The sequence below is a fragment of the Genypterus blacodes genome, unplaced genomic scaffold, assembly GCF_046128005.1.
Source record: "Genypterus blacodes isolate CSIRO-AG114 ecotype Tasmania unplaced genomic scaffold, CSIRO-AGI_Gbla_v1 ptg000070l_1, whole genome shotgun sequence".
In the NCBI taxonomy this organism is placed as follows: Eukaryota; Metazoa; Chordata; class Actinopteri; order Ophidiiformes; family Ophidiidae; genus Genypterus; species Genypterus blacodes.
In genome coordinates this window covers 1,492,011-1,505,194 of record NW_027466880.1, presented here as the reverse complement: position 1 = coordinate 1,505,194, position 13,184 = coordinate 1,492,011, and the positions used below count along the sequence as shown (strand labels likewise).

Sequence of the window (13,184 nt, the reverse complement as noted above, 5' to 3'; positions counted from 1 at the left end):
TTACGTGCTGTACAAAAGAAGAGACCAACCTTGCACTGTGACTTCAGAATCTTTAGTTGGAAAAGTGTTAGAAGAATGAAAACAATAAATGAATCGCTCACACTGTCCAATTTTGATGTGAAATACCAGGATGGATCACAAAAACGAAATAAAAGCTTTTACTCACAGATGAAGATCAATAACAACAGCTGCTCTGCCATAAACCTGAATACAGCCATCGTCCAGAAATCATCTGCCGACTCTCTGACTGTGAGAACTTTGACACTTTGCAGTCACACTGGCTCAGACGCCGCCGCAGCCAGGAAATCCACAGCGGACATAGGAAGTGAAAAAGTAACACATGGTCCTCATGAATAATAATGACTAATGAGGTCATAAAATACTCGAATGCACCAAAACAGATCAGAGGAATAAACAAATAACTAATGAAACATATGTGTTATCTAATAGGAGGAGAAATCTGCTGGTCATCTGCTGTGGAAAGAAATGTTTACACACCTTGGTCATGATATGGAAATGATTCTATTGTTGTCTATTGTATAATTCTATGAGATATAAGCAAATGGCACCGCCGAAAATGTGCCAATCCCTGCTGAACATTCAAAGTACATTTATGATATAACTGAGAGATAAGAATCATTGGGATCATGATGTAACAAGTGAAAGAAGATGATCACCAAATTGGGTTTTTATCCTTTGTGTTTTGAATTAAAAAAAAAATTTAAAAAGTCATAATCATTCCAAAGAATACATATACGTACATGTTTCAGGGTACCAACACTTTTAGCCACGTCTCTATGAAACAGTTGCATACATTTGCATCAGGCTGAAAGCATCACAGTACAATGTAGTGAAGATGTGAATCTATTAATGAATGTTTGCTTTATTTTGCCCTTAACACCTTTGAACACAATGAGTCACTGAAATGTCACAGACTGAAGTTTCAGAAGGACAGGAAGAAGCCTGAATCGTGCCATCCCTTCACCCTGAGGTACAAACACTGACAGCACAGAGACAGCAAGTCTTGGTTAGGATCACATTCTCTTCACTAGCAAACCCATGGATTCTCAGTTTGTAACTTGCAGCCGTGCATGAGGCAGTGTGTAACTTCCATAACTCCATTACGTGTTTGCATAAAAGACTAAAGAAGCCTTGTTGGCTGTGATCAAACATGTTCACTGTACAACCAGATAAAAGAAAGAAGGTAATGCTGCTAATGCCTTCTAGATGTTAATGTAGCGTGGATTAGAAATAAATTATGTTTTCTGCAGGAAAATGTCATGGAGTGTGGATCGGCATCGCGCCTCTCCAGTCGTCTTGCAGCAGCTCTGCTCCCTCTGATAGCAGCTTTCATCAGCAGGTGACCAGAGCCTCCACACGCCAGCGATCATCCAAAAATGGACATCAGTGTGGACTAACTAACTAACAACCAAGATGCTTGTAAACACATAGAGCACATGGCTGATCAGAAAATCAATTTGCTCACATCATCTGCAACAGGCAGAGCTCTCAGAGGAAATCTTTGACCTTCACACTGAGACTCATATCCATTCATGCAGAAAACTAAAGTGAAATCCATTGAAGTGCTTGGCGACTTGGTGCAGAGCGTAGCAGACCATTCCACTGACAGTTCACCATGTTTTTCTTGAATGTATGTAGAAATGAGTAAAGGAAACATGTATGTTAACAGTTAAACCACAAAACAGGAGCACAGGTTGAAGTATAAAACAAGTCCTGCGTGTTAAGGACTGAGTGAGATCAGTTATCTTTTTGTTGTAAAGGAGGGAATGAAGGCAAGGGTCGATCCTGCAGAATGTCCAATGCACTTTTGTCATGTGTGAAAAGAAGATACTGTATAGCAGTACATGGATGAAAACAAGTGGCAGGACTGTGATAGCCTTTTATTTAAAAGATTTAAAGTTTTTGTTAGCCACCTAAGTCATTCCGAAGTGAAGAATAATGCAGATGATGTAAAACAAAAAACAATGAAATGAAGCAGAAGTGGTTTTATTGTGACACTTCCTCCTGAAGACATTTGAGAGAAACTAAAGATGCATGTTGAAGAATATAAACAGTTTGTTGACAGAATGTTTCATAGACATAAAGAGCCATAACTTCCCAAGTTGACCCACTTACTCTTAATCACAAAGTTTGACAAAGCTGATGAATAAAAACAAAGAAGTATTTTCCTTCATTTAGCTCTTTGGGAGCATGCGCGCGTGTGTGTGTGTGTGTGTGTGTGTGACTAACTGAAGGAAATTGTACAGAGGACAAATACATTAATAATTGTATATTACAGCAAAGTAAAATATGTCTGGTGAGAAATGCAAGCTGTGTGTTCAGTGAAGTTGCACAGTGCTGTACACATCATGTGTCTGGGCTGCTGCAGCTGGCTCCTCAGTGATGCTGCAGTACATGTGGTACGTGTCAGGCTAAAAAAAGAAGACGGAAACCAAAAATAAGAGGCAGCAAACTTTACACCACAACAAACCCACTGAATCGTGTTCTTGTGTTACACTTACATCCTCATATGCAGCTTCATGTCCTTTAAGTTCCACAGAACCTGCAGAGAAACGCAGTTTGCATAAAATAACAGAACTGTGGAGCTGAGACGTGCAACAGCAAATCAGCTCACCTTTAGGAAAGACATCTCCAGGTACAGAGCTGATCATGCTGTTAAGTTCAGTATTACCAGCTGATGATGTCTGGAGTGGAAACATAGAGGCATGAAGAGGAAGAATAAGACACAGATGTTATGATTAAATATCGACATAGTTGTGAATCCACCACAAACGCACTAGATGATGTGAATGTTGCATCTAAAAGATAAATGTTACCACTCCTCCATGAATAAGAGCTCTTGTGTGCAAAGAATCACCTGCAAAAGAAAGTGAAACATAAGTCAGTACTCTTTAAGATACAAACATACAGGCGTGTGTGTGTGTTTGTATTACCAGTGGATAGGTATTAGTACATTTGCGTAATGTGTGGTGGTTATTAGATGAAGTGGTAGTTTTTGGTTTCTGTTTTAGGTTGTGACCTGCCCTCGGCTGAAAACAAAGGGAAGCTGCTTAAGTTGGCTTAAATTAGCTCTGAGGGTCTGAAAGTCTGAGGGTTTTGTATGTAACGTGATTGTTAAGTATGGTTTTACATGTTTGCCATGAAATAAGAATCTTCAGTAATATGAGATTGTACTCTGACATGGAGAAACACATTGTTACAGCTTTACTGAACACAAACACTTCTCACCGCGTCTCCTTTTGATGCACATGAGAGCCGATCCCAGCAAGATGATGCCAGCAAATACTCCGCATCTGGCCACAATAACCGCCCACTTCAATGTCTCCTTCTCTGTTCTCTGAGCAGCACAGGTCAGTTCCACTTTTCACGTCATTGATGCAAGTGTAGGGGCATACACAGTTTTGAGGCTTGCAAATATGTGAGGCCTATAATCACATTTTTGAAGCCTGTCCACACATTGCTGACTGATAAGCCATGCGGTCCTTTGTTCACAAAACAAGAAGACAACCTAGTGTTGTAGTGGATCAACCCCCTTTTCACATCTTGATGTGAAGATGTCATAGACTCAGCTGCCGCGACATTGGTCAAAAGGTTAACCCTTGCTTATAAGGTCATTTGCGGGGCTGCCCACAAGCTAATTCTCTCCAGCACAAACACACAACCTCCAAGGCCTGCACCTCTGTTTGCTTTCAAAGATTGTCTGACCGTGACTCATCTTGTGGACCAAGCAGCGATTCACTTCGCCCTTTTCCTCCCACACCACAAAGGTAACTTTCCAACTTCTTCAAGCCCAGAACTGAGGAATTGGTGCAAAGCTCACCACAACGAGAATCACAAAACGGACGTGATACTATTATGTAAGGCTTTGATGTTTGGGCAGTTTAAGATTTAAAGTCAGATTTAGATCTAAGTAGATAAATACACTGTATGGAATAATGTTTTCACTATGTTGATTATTTCTGGTTTTCTGTTTTTTAAGTTTCTAACCGTGCTTTCAGCAAAAAACCTGCATGCTGCATGCTTTCTTTCTCTCTCTCTCTCTCTCTCTCTCTCTCTCTCTCTCTCTCTCTCTTTCTCTCTCTCTCTCCCTCTCTCTCACACACACACACACACACACACACACTCAAGCTTTACTTTACCTGTTTTGATATCCCTTATTACCTAAAGTTCTTGCTATTGTTTATGTTTTCCGGTTTGTTATATTGATAGTAATGACTCTTAGTTATTGTTGTTAGTTCATAAATCCTTTCATTTTAGTGTCTGAAGTTGTTTGCTCTGAATGTCTATATGATCTTAGCCTCCACACACGCCAAGAATCACCCTTCCAGATTGATTTTGAGCGCAAAACGAATTCCCATTTAATTAATTAATTAATTAATTAATTAGATAATTTTAATTGATAATTAAGATTTATGGTGAATCTTAAAAGCTTAGGTAAATAATCTGCTATCCGTTTTCGCTTTTAAACAAGGGGTGGTTCCCTGAGGACTTCAATTGGTTTAGTTACTATTTTCATTTTAATTTATTTTATTTTGATAGCAATATTTGATAAAGTACTTTTACCAACACAAGAAAGAAGTTGCTTTCTACTGACTGTACCTCGACCACAGCATGGCAAGAGATATCAAAACAAAGAATTAAATTGCTTAATGCAGGGTAATGTGTATTTCCTTTGGCACTTTAAATGATAATAATAAAACTATGACTGTTATGTGGTTCAATAATCATGGATTACAGACATTTCATTATATTCAATAGGAAGCAGAACTTTTACTTTCAAAGTTCCCTGTGATCTTGTTGTCTTATGATCCTTCCAGAGCAGGAACAGAAGTGGCTGCTTCACCAAAACCACCAGCTGTCATCAGACCAGGTGGAGATAAAAAAAAAAACCATTGCAACTAAAAACATTTAACAAAGCACAAAACAAAGTTTCTAATATCACCTGATCAACACACACACACACAGCTCTTCTCTCACAAAACATGACAGCCTATAAACACAGTGGTCAAATATGCAGTAAAAGCTCAATGTGCTTCAAAGCTGCTTGGTTTAAGTGTATTATTTATAAATGTAGCATGAGTATCAAGTCTTCTGTGACTTACCAGTGAAGCTGTATTCATCACTACGGGCAGACACAGAGTTGGGTTCACTTTCTAAGCTGTATTCACAGCTGGCAACCTTTTCTTGAACACCCACAGAGTAAACTCACCTTTACCTTTTCCAGCATCACAACATTTCACATTAATGTCCAGCAGATTCTGATGCAGCTGTGTAACTTAAGTTATTCACAGAAATCCTATTCACAGTCGATGGATTTGAAAATGATCTTATTATCTTGAATCCTCTGATTCAAAGTAACAGATTTGTGTTCCATGAGTGTTGTGAAAAACTGATTGGATACAAGAATCATAGACAGAATAATAAACTCTGTGTGTGTGTGTGTGTGTGTGTGTGTGTGTGTGTGTGTGTGTGTGTGTGTGTGTGTGTGTGTGTGTGTGTGTGTGCGCGCGTGTGCGCGTGTGCGCGTGTGTGCCAAGAGCATACCAAGAAACTACATCAAATGTCAAAATGATACTAGATTAGCTCTCTCACCTTGCACAGTGATGGAGGATTTGTCGCTCCATGGTGAATTGATGTAGCCTTGTTGTACAGCATAATAACACATCACATCAACTTCAGCAGGTAGACTTTTTTTTGCAATCAACAGCAGCTGAGTCCCAGGCTGTGTCTGCTTACAGGTGGAGTCAGGGAAAGGTGCAGGCGTCCCATCAATCTAGAAATAACAGCGATCCACAGAAACATATGAAGGAGGCTCACAGGTCAGAGTAACGTGGTCTGTTACTGTGATGATGGTGGAGGACACTGCCAGATTAGGTGCATCTAGAGCTGCAGGTTTAGAGGTAAACATGTATTATATACTGTACTTCAGATGTATGTGCCTAATGATAGATTGTAAGCATTGCATTGCTGTGTAACTATACAATATAAACTGAGTGGTGGCATCTTAGTGCCTCATAGGCTTACATGCTGTACAAAAGAAGAGACCAACCTTGCACCGTGACTTCAGAATCTGTAGTTGGAAAAGTGTTAGAGGAAATAAAAACAATAAATAAATCGCTCACACTGTCTAATGTTATTGTGAAATAAATGAGTATACTGTAACAAACACATTGATAACAGCACAGTGGCGGAGATAAATGATCAATTAGATACATTTTGCTCAAATCAGCCACCAGGATGGATCACAAAACTAAATAAAAGCTTTTACTCACAGATGAAGATCAATAACAACAGCTTCTCTGCCATAAACCTGAATACAGCCATCGTCCAGAAATCATCTGCCGACTCTCTGACTGTGAGAACTTTGACACTTTGCAGTCACACTGGCTCAGACGCCGCTGACAAACCTCACCGCCAGGAAACCCACAGCAGACATAGGAAGTGAGAAAGTAACACATGGTCCTCATGAATCATAATGACTAATGAGGTCATAAAATACTCGAATGCACCAAAACAGATCAGAGCAATAAACAATTAACTAATTAAACATATGTGTTATCTAATAGGAGGAGAAAGTCATTTGCTGTAGAAAGGTTTATTCACTTTTACACACCTTGTTCATGATATGGGAATGATTCTACTGTTGTCTATTGTTGTTTATTGTATAATTCTGATATATATTCTGAGATATAAGCAAATGGCACCTCCGAAAATCTGACAAACATTGCCAAACATTTAAAGTACATTTGTAATATAACTGAGAGATTAGAATCGTTGTTATCATGACGACCAGTGAAAGTGGATGATCACCAAATTGTGTTTTTATCCTTTGTGTTTTGAAGTCATTTTTGTAACTTTGAACTTTATTCACAACAGTCAGAGTGAACTGTGACTTTGGGTTTAGCTCCGCCCCCAACATCCGGAGCAGGAAGTGAGGCCATGGCGGACCCCGCGGCCGTGCTCAGCTCCACTCACACACAGAAACAACAGGGAAACCCTTACGGCAGTATGGAGGACTGAGCACAACTGTATTAAACACGCTATCATACAAACGTCCAATTAATAAAAAGTCATAATCACCACAAAGAACACATAAACGTATATGTTTAAACCCCCTTTTCTGTCTTTTGTCAGCTCATGTGTGCGCGCTCTGTGCTGCCACCTTGCGTCAGTGTCTAGGTCCGTCTGTGCCTTTAGGAGAGAGATGCTGAAGAAAAGTGTTTGATTTTTGTGCTATTGCTTCCCAAATGTAATCGAGATTACCATCAGACACTCAAACTGTCTTCCTCCGTACTTCCCAGTTTTGGAAATAATTATTGCTGAGGATTTGCAGGTAATGGTCATTTGTGTGGACAGTGTATACATAGGTTAAGCATAACTTCAATATGCTGAAGTAATAATAAACAAAGGAGAGCAAGTGAGCCTAAATTATAAAAGAAACACATTCTGCCTAAACAATGTGAAACAATTAACACCAGCATGTACAGAGAACAATTAAATGAAATATGAATATGAAAATGCATGAGATAAAATAGAAAAAACAATTAAGAATATATATATATATATATATATGAAGATGGAACTGGGAGCATTGAAACGTCATCATGATGTGAACAGCATCATCAATATAATCATCTCGTCCATCATTCATGTTTCCTCTACTTCAAACAGCCAAAGCAGCAAGTCTTTTTCTCGGGGCAAATACATTTTTAAAAGAGATTCACCTCATAAGTGTATTACAGTAAGTAAAATGCAACATAAGCATTATCTTTCACACTGATTTCAGGCTGCTGCTTTGATCCTCGTGTGCTCGTGGTTTGTGTCAGACTACAAGAAGACAGAGAGCAAATATTACAGGCAATAAACTCTACAACCCAACACACAGACTAAATCCTGTCTCATGTGTGTCACGTATACATCCATACAGAAGTTATCAACCAGGTTTGATGTTTTATTGCTGAAATGTTCATGAGAGATGTTTCTACATAATCTATGAAATACTAAGTACAAGAAGGGAGGCGTCAGTGAAAAGCAGCTCACCAATTGGAAAGTCGACGACAGGTTCAAAGATCACCACACTGCAAATGTCATCGCCACCTGCTGGTAAATCCTTTGACAAGATAGAGGTGAAAGGAAGAGAGAGAGAGAGAGAGAGAGAGAGAGAGAGAGAGAGAGAGAGAGAGAGAGAGAGAGAGAGAGAGAGAGAGAGAGAGAGATTCACTTCATCCAAGACAAAGTCATTATAATCAAACCAAAATGGAAACTGTGTTGATGGGAAGTTGGACTTTAATAATCAGCTCTGATATGGTTTGTAGAAAAAAATGTTTGATTATTGTCGGTGACTTGAATGTGAACATTATTGTATTGTGTTGCATTTTTGTATTACCGCTCCTCCATGATCATAATAATCTACAACAGAAGGAGAAAATTACTTAGTACACTACATGAACCTGACTTTATGAATAACACTGTGATGTTGTGTGACGTGTGTATTACCAGTGATGTCGGCTTTCCATCTACAGAAATACAAAGGGGGTCAAGATTGTCACAAACAGTGAATCTTCGTTAAACAACAACTAATCAGAATACAGTGAAGGTAAATACTAGCTGATATCCTGAGTAATCCAGGAAAGTGCAGGAGATCTTTTTCTCATCACATTCCCTAGTGCCCTCGAGCAAGGCACTTTATCCCTCGATCCATATAACGTCATAATTAGCACATAATTCTTAATCCTGCCTAACTGGCAAAAGTGAACATATGTGACTATGAATGTGACTTAGTGCATTAATGTGAAAGAGTTAGCGTGAGAGTTTTTCAAGACTTCTTACCTCTTGGTCTATTTTTCTGAAAAATTAAAAAAATCAGTTGTCAGCACAACGAGGAAGAACAGCATTGCTTTGGTGAGTATAGTTTTATATTTTGCTATACAATAATCTATGAATGGTCCCTATGTGTTTTAGTGAAGCTTTAGTGAACACAGTTCTTACCCGTCCTTATTTGGTGATAGATCAGAGCTGATCCCAGCAAGCTGATGCTCACAGTCATGAGACAAACGGCGGTGAATGCCACCAGCCTCCATGTCTGATTCTCTGTTGAGCAACAGCACAGATCAGTTTCACTTCTCTAGACGATAACAGTAAAGAGAGAGGTGATATTTTCACACTGTGCCTCTGCCACCACATTACCAACACATATGAAAACTGGCATAGAGGTCATGAATTTTTAAACCTGAGATACTGTTGAAGTTGGTTAAGGCCGTATTAATGCACACTGCTCCTACAGAAACTAATGTTTCCTAGTTTACTAATGTGGTAAAGAAGTCATCAAAATTGGCAAGATAAATAAATATGATCATAATATTTGAACTTTGACCAGCTTCCACTTTTTTTTATACTTTTTCACATTTTGCACTCTTGTACACCCAATCACAGACAAAGCTTCAAAGTGTTAAACAAAAGCTTTCAAGCTGGATTAAATGGAGTTACAGCAAAGGAGTAAGAACTAGTCTTTAGCTGATGACCATGGAGACATAATAGTTAATATACAAAGTCATTTTAACCATTCAAAACAATATAATCATCATTGTAATGCAGTAATAAGGAGAAGGTCAGAAAACAATCAAGGTTGGAAACATCTTCTGAAAAACATGTTTGACTCTTCAAAAACTTAATTTGACATTTCATTATATTCAATAGGAAGTGAAACTTTTACTTTCAAAGTTCTCTGTGATCTTGTTGTGTGATGATCCTTCCAAAGCAGGAACAGAAGTGGCTGCTTCACCAAAACCACCAGCTGTCATCAGACCAGGGGAAGAAACAAAACTACATTTCAAAAATATTCAACAAAGCACAACACCTTCCACAAAATCTTCTTATTTCTTAATATCTTATCACCTGATCAAAAGACACACGCGCACACACACACACACACACACACACACACACACACACACACACACACACACACACACACACGCACACGCACACGCACACGCACACACACACACACACACACACACACACACACACACGCACACACACGCACACACACACACACACACAGTAATAAGGATCTATAGTTTACCTGGAGTTGTGTAGGTGCTGATCTCAGTCATGACAGCTGCATGAAGACAGAAAACAATAAAGGTTGGAAACATCTTCTGAAAAACACGTTTGACTCTTCAAACACTGTTATTATGTCACCTGGAGCTGGATTCTTAAGAGAGATGGAAGGAGAACTAAAACTACGACTGTTATGTGGTTCAACAATCATGGTGAATAAACAACTCTTCATCAGACATTTCATTATATTCAGTAGGAAGCAAAACACACACATCGATTTGGTTTCTGGTGTGTTCAGATAAACAGACATGTTTATGTTCAGCACATCACTGCATTGAGGCAGCAATCTCATAAAAGAAGAAACATCAGAGCCTCTATTCAAACCTGCAACATCAGCAGAGATGTGGCTCATTGATTGGGTCAGGAACTTCGATTTCAATTTGATCAACACCCACTGAGTAAACTCACTGTTTCCTCGCTTTTCTGGACTCCCCTCATTTATGTGTGCGTGTCCTGGTTTTGCTGGTTTTGTGGATAATGAAATGACAACAAATGATAAAATGATAATGGATCAGAATCTCTCACCTTGCACAGTGATGGCTGATCACTGGAGGAGGAATTAGGACTGAACTAAACTGAGATTAACCCTAAAGGAAATGGGACTTATCAATAGATGTCACTTTTCTCATAAATTACTGCATCTCCCTCATATGTGTGTCTCCAGTATGTGCCGCTACTGCAGACACTGTAACTAACAAACTACAACAAATGACAAAATGATACTAGATCAGCTCTCTCACCTTGCAGGGTGATGGAGGAGATGTCTCTCCATGGAGAAGTTACAGAGCCTTGTTGTACAGTATAATAACACTTCATATCAACTACAGCAGGTGAACTCTGCTGTGATCTCTGCAGCAGCTCAGTCCTTGTAAAACTCTGCTGACAAGACGGTGCTCTCCATATGTGTCCCGTCCTCGCTGTGTAGAGATAACACTGAACGTTAGGAGCAGATGATGGAGTCTCACAGCTCAACGTGACCGAGTCGCTCTCTGTGATGACTCTGGGACTTACTGTCAGTCCAGGAGCAGAAAGATAAGATAAGATAAGATAAGATAAGATAAGATAAGATAAGATAAGATAAGATTAGATGAAATGTTATTATTCCGAGGGAAATTACTGTGCAACAGTTACAGTACAGCATGAAAAAATATATGTAGAATATATGAATCTATTTATTCACTAAATGTCACTTGTGTATTCAAACCTCCACACTGAAGGCCACGGAAAGATGCAGGCGTCCCATCAATGTTGAAATAACAGCGTTCCACAGAAACAAGTGGAGGCTCACAGGTCAGAGTAACGTGGTCTGTTACTGTGATGATGGTGGAGGACACTGCCAGATTAGGTGCATCTAGAGCTGCAGGTTTAGAGGTAAACATGTATTATAAACTGTACTTCAGATGAATGTGCCTAATGATCAGTTGTAAGCATTGCATTGCTGTGTAACTATACAATATAAACTGAGTGGTGGCATCTTAGTGCCTCATAGGCTTACATGCTGTACAAAAGAAGAGACCAACCTTGCACTGTGACTTCAGAATCTGTAGTTGGAAAAGTGTTAGAAGAAATAAAATACAGTAAATAAATCACACTGTCTAATTTTGTTGTGAAATACCAGGATGGATCACAAAAACGAAGTAAAAGCTTTTACTCACAGATGAAGATCAACAACAACAGCTGCTCTGCCATAAACCTGAATACAGCCATCGTCCAGAAATCATCTGCCGACTCTCTGACTGTGAGAACTTTGACACTTTGCAGTCACACTGGCTCAGACGCCGCTGACAAACCTCGCCGCCAGGAAACCCACAGCAGACATCAAATACATAATTGCACCAAAATAAATATGAGCAATATACAAATAAGTTCTTAAACAAACGTGTTCTCTAGTAGGAGGAGAAAGTCATTTGCTGTAGAAAGGTTTATTCACTTTTACACACCTTGGTCATGATATGGAAATGATTCTACTGTTGTCTATTGTTGTTTATTGTATTATTCCGCGAGATATGAGCAAATGGCACCGCTGAAAATGTGAGAAACATTGCTAAACATTCAAAGTACATTTAAAATATAACTGAGAGATAAGAATCATTGGGATCATGATATGTCCAGTGAAATAAGATGATTACCAAATTGTGTTTTTATCCTTTGTGTTTTGAATTCATTTGTGTAACTTTGAACTATATTCATAACAGTCAGAGTGAAAAGTGACTCACAACCGCACAACGGTATTTTACACTCTATCATACAAACGTCCAATTAATAAAAAGTCATAATCATTCCAAAGAATACATATGCGTACATGTTTCAGGGTACCAACACTTTTAGCCACGTCTCTATGAAACAGTTGCATACATTTGCATCAGGCTAAAAGCATCACAGTACAATGTAGTGAAGATGTGAATCTATTAATGAATGTTTGCTTTATTTTGCCCTTAACACCTTTGAACACAACGAGTCACTGAAACTGACAGAGACTGAAGTTTCAGAAGGACAGGAAGAAGCCTGAATCGTGCCATCCCTTCCACCCTGAGGTACAAACACTGACAGCACAGAGACAGCAAGTCTTGGTTAGGATCACATTCTCTTCACTAGCAAACCCATGGATTCTCAGTTTGTAACTTGCAGCCGTGCATGAGGCAGTGTGTAACTTCCATAACTCCATTACGTGTTTGCATAAAAAACTAAAGATGCCTTGTTGGCTGTGATCAAACATGTTCACTGTACAACCAGATAAAAGAAAGAAGGTAATGCTGCTAATGCCTTCTAGATGTTAATGTAGCGTGGATTAGAAATAAATTGTGTTTTCTGCAGGAAAATGCCATGGAGTGTGGATCGGCATCGCGCCTCTCCAGTCGTCTTGCAGCAGCTCTGCTCCCTCTGATAGCAGCTTTCATCAGCAGGTGACCAGAGCCTCCACACGCCAGCGATCATCCAAAAATGGACATCAGTGTGGACTAACTAACTAACAACCAAGATGCTTGTAAACACATAGACTGATGGCTTAGACACATGGCTGATCAGAAAATCAATTTGCTCAC

General features: G+C 39.2%; 2 protein-coding genes across 20 annotated transcripts in view; both read right to left on the bottom strand.

Annotated features, from left to right (window-relative positions):
* LOC143005496 (uncharacterized) overlaps positions 1 to 13,184 on the bottom strand; it is a 51,578-nt gene that overhangs the window by 32,662 nt on the left and 5,732 nt on the right. Inside the window, exons 1-4 of one of the 19 annotated variants that reach the window (XM_076156951.1) lie at positions 8,062 to 8,398; positions 6,294 to 7,848; positions 6,071 to 6,091; positions 5,614 to 5,907 (exon numbers count right to left, since the gene is read on the bottom strand). The exons of 17 other annotated variants lie outside the window; for them this stretch is intronic. In XM_076156951.1, coding sequence (XP_076013066.1) covers positions 5,614 to 5,686 — 73 coding nt within the window. In that variant the 5' untranslated portion in view covers positions 5,687 to 5,907; positions 6,071 to 6,091; positions 6,294 to 7,848; positions 8,062 to 8,398. Of the gene's footprint in view, positions 1 to 5,613; positions 5,908 to 6,070; positions 6,092 to 6,293; positions 7,849 to 8,061; positions 8,399 to 13,184 lie in introns of those variants that run through there. One more of the 19 variants, XM_076156948.1, reaches the window with a different exon arrangement.
* Positions 8,918 to 11,946, bottom strand: LOC143005503 (uncharacterized). Its single transcript, XM_076156959.1, has 7 exons — positions 11,799 to 11,946; positions 11,664 to 11,684; positions 11,348 to 11,500; positions 10,884 to 11,060; positions 10,106 to 10,141; positions 9,734 to 9,814; positions 8,918 to 9,111 (listed from the first exon to the last, which is right to left on the bottom strand). The coding sequence occupies exons 1-7, from the start codon at positions 11,848 to 11,850 to the stop codon at positions 8,990 to 8,992; spliced, it is 642 nt and encodes a 213-aa protein (XP_076013074.1). The 5' UTR covers positions 11,851 to 11,946; the 3' UTR covers positions 8,918 to 8,989.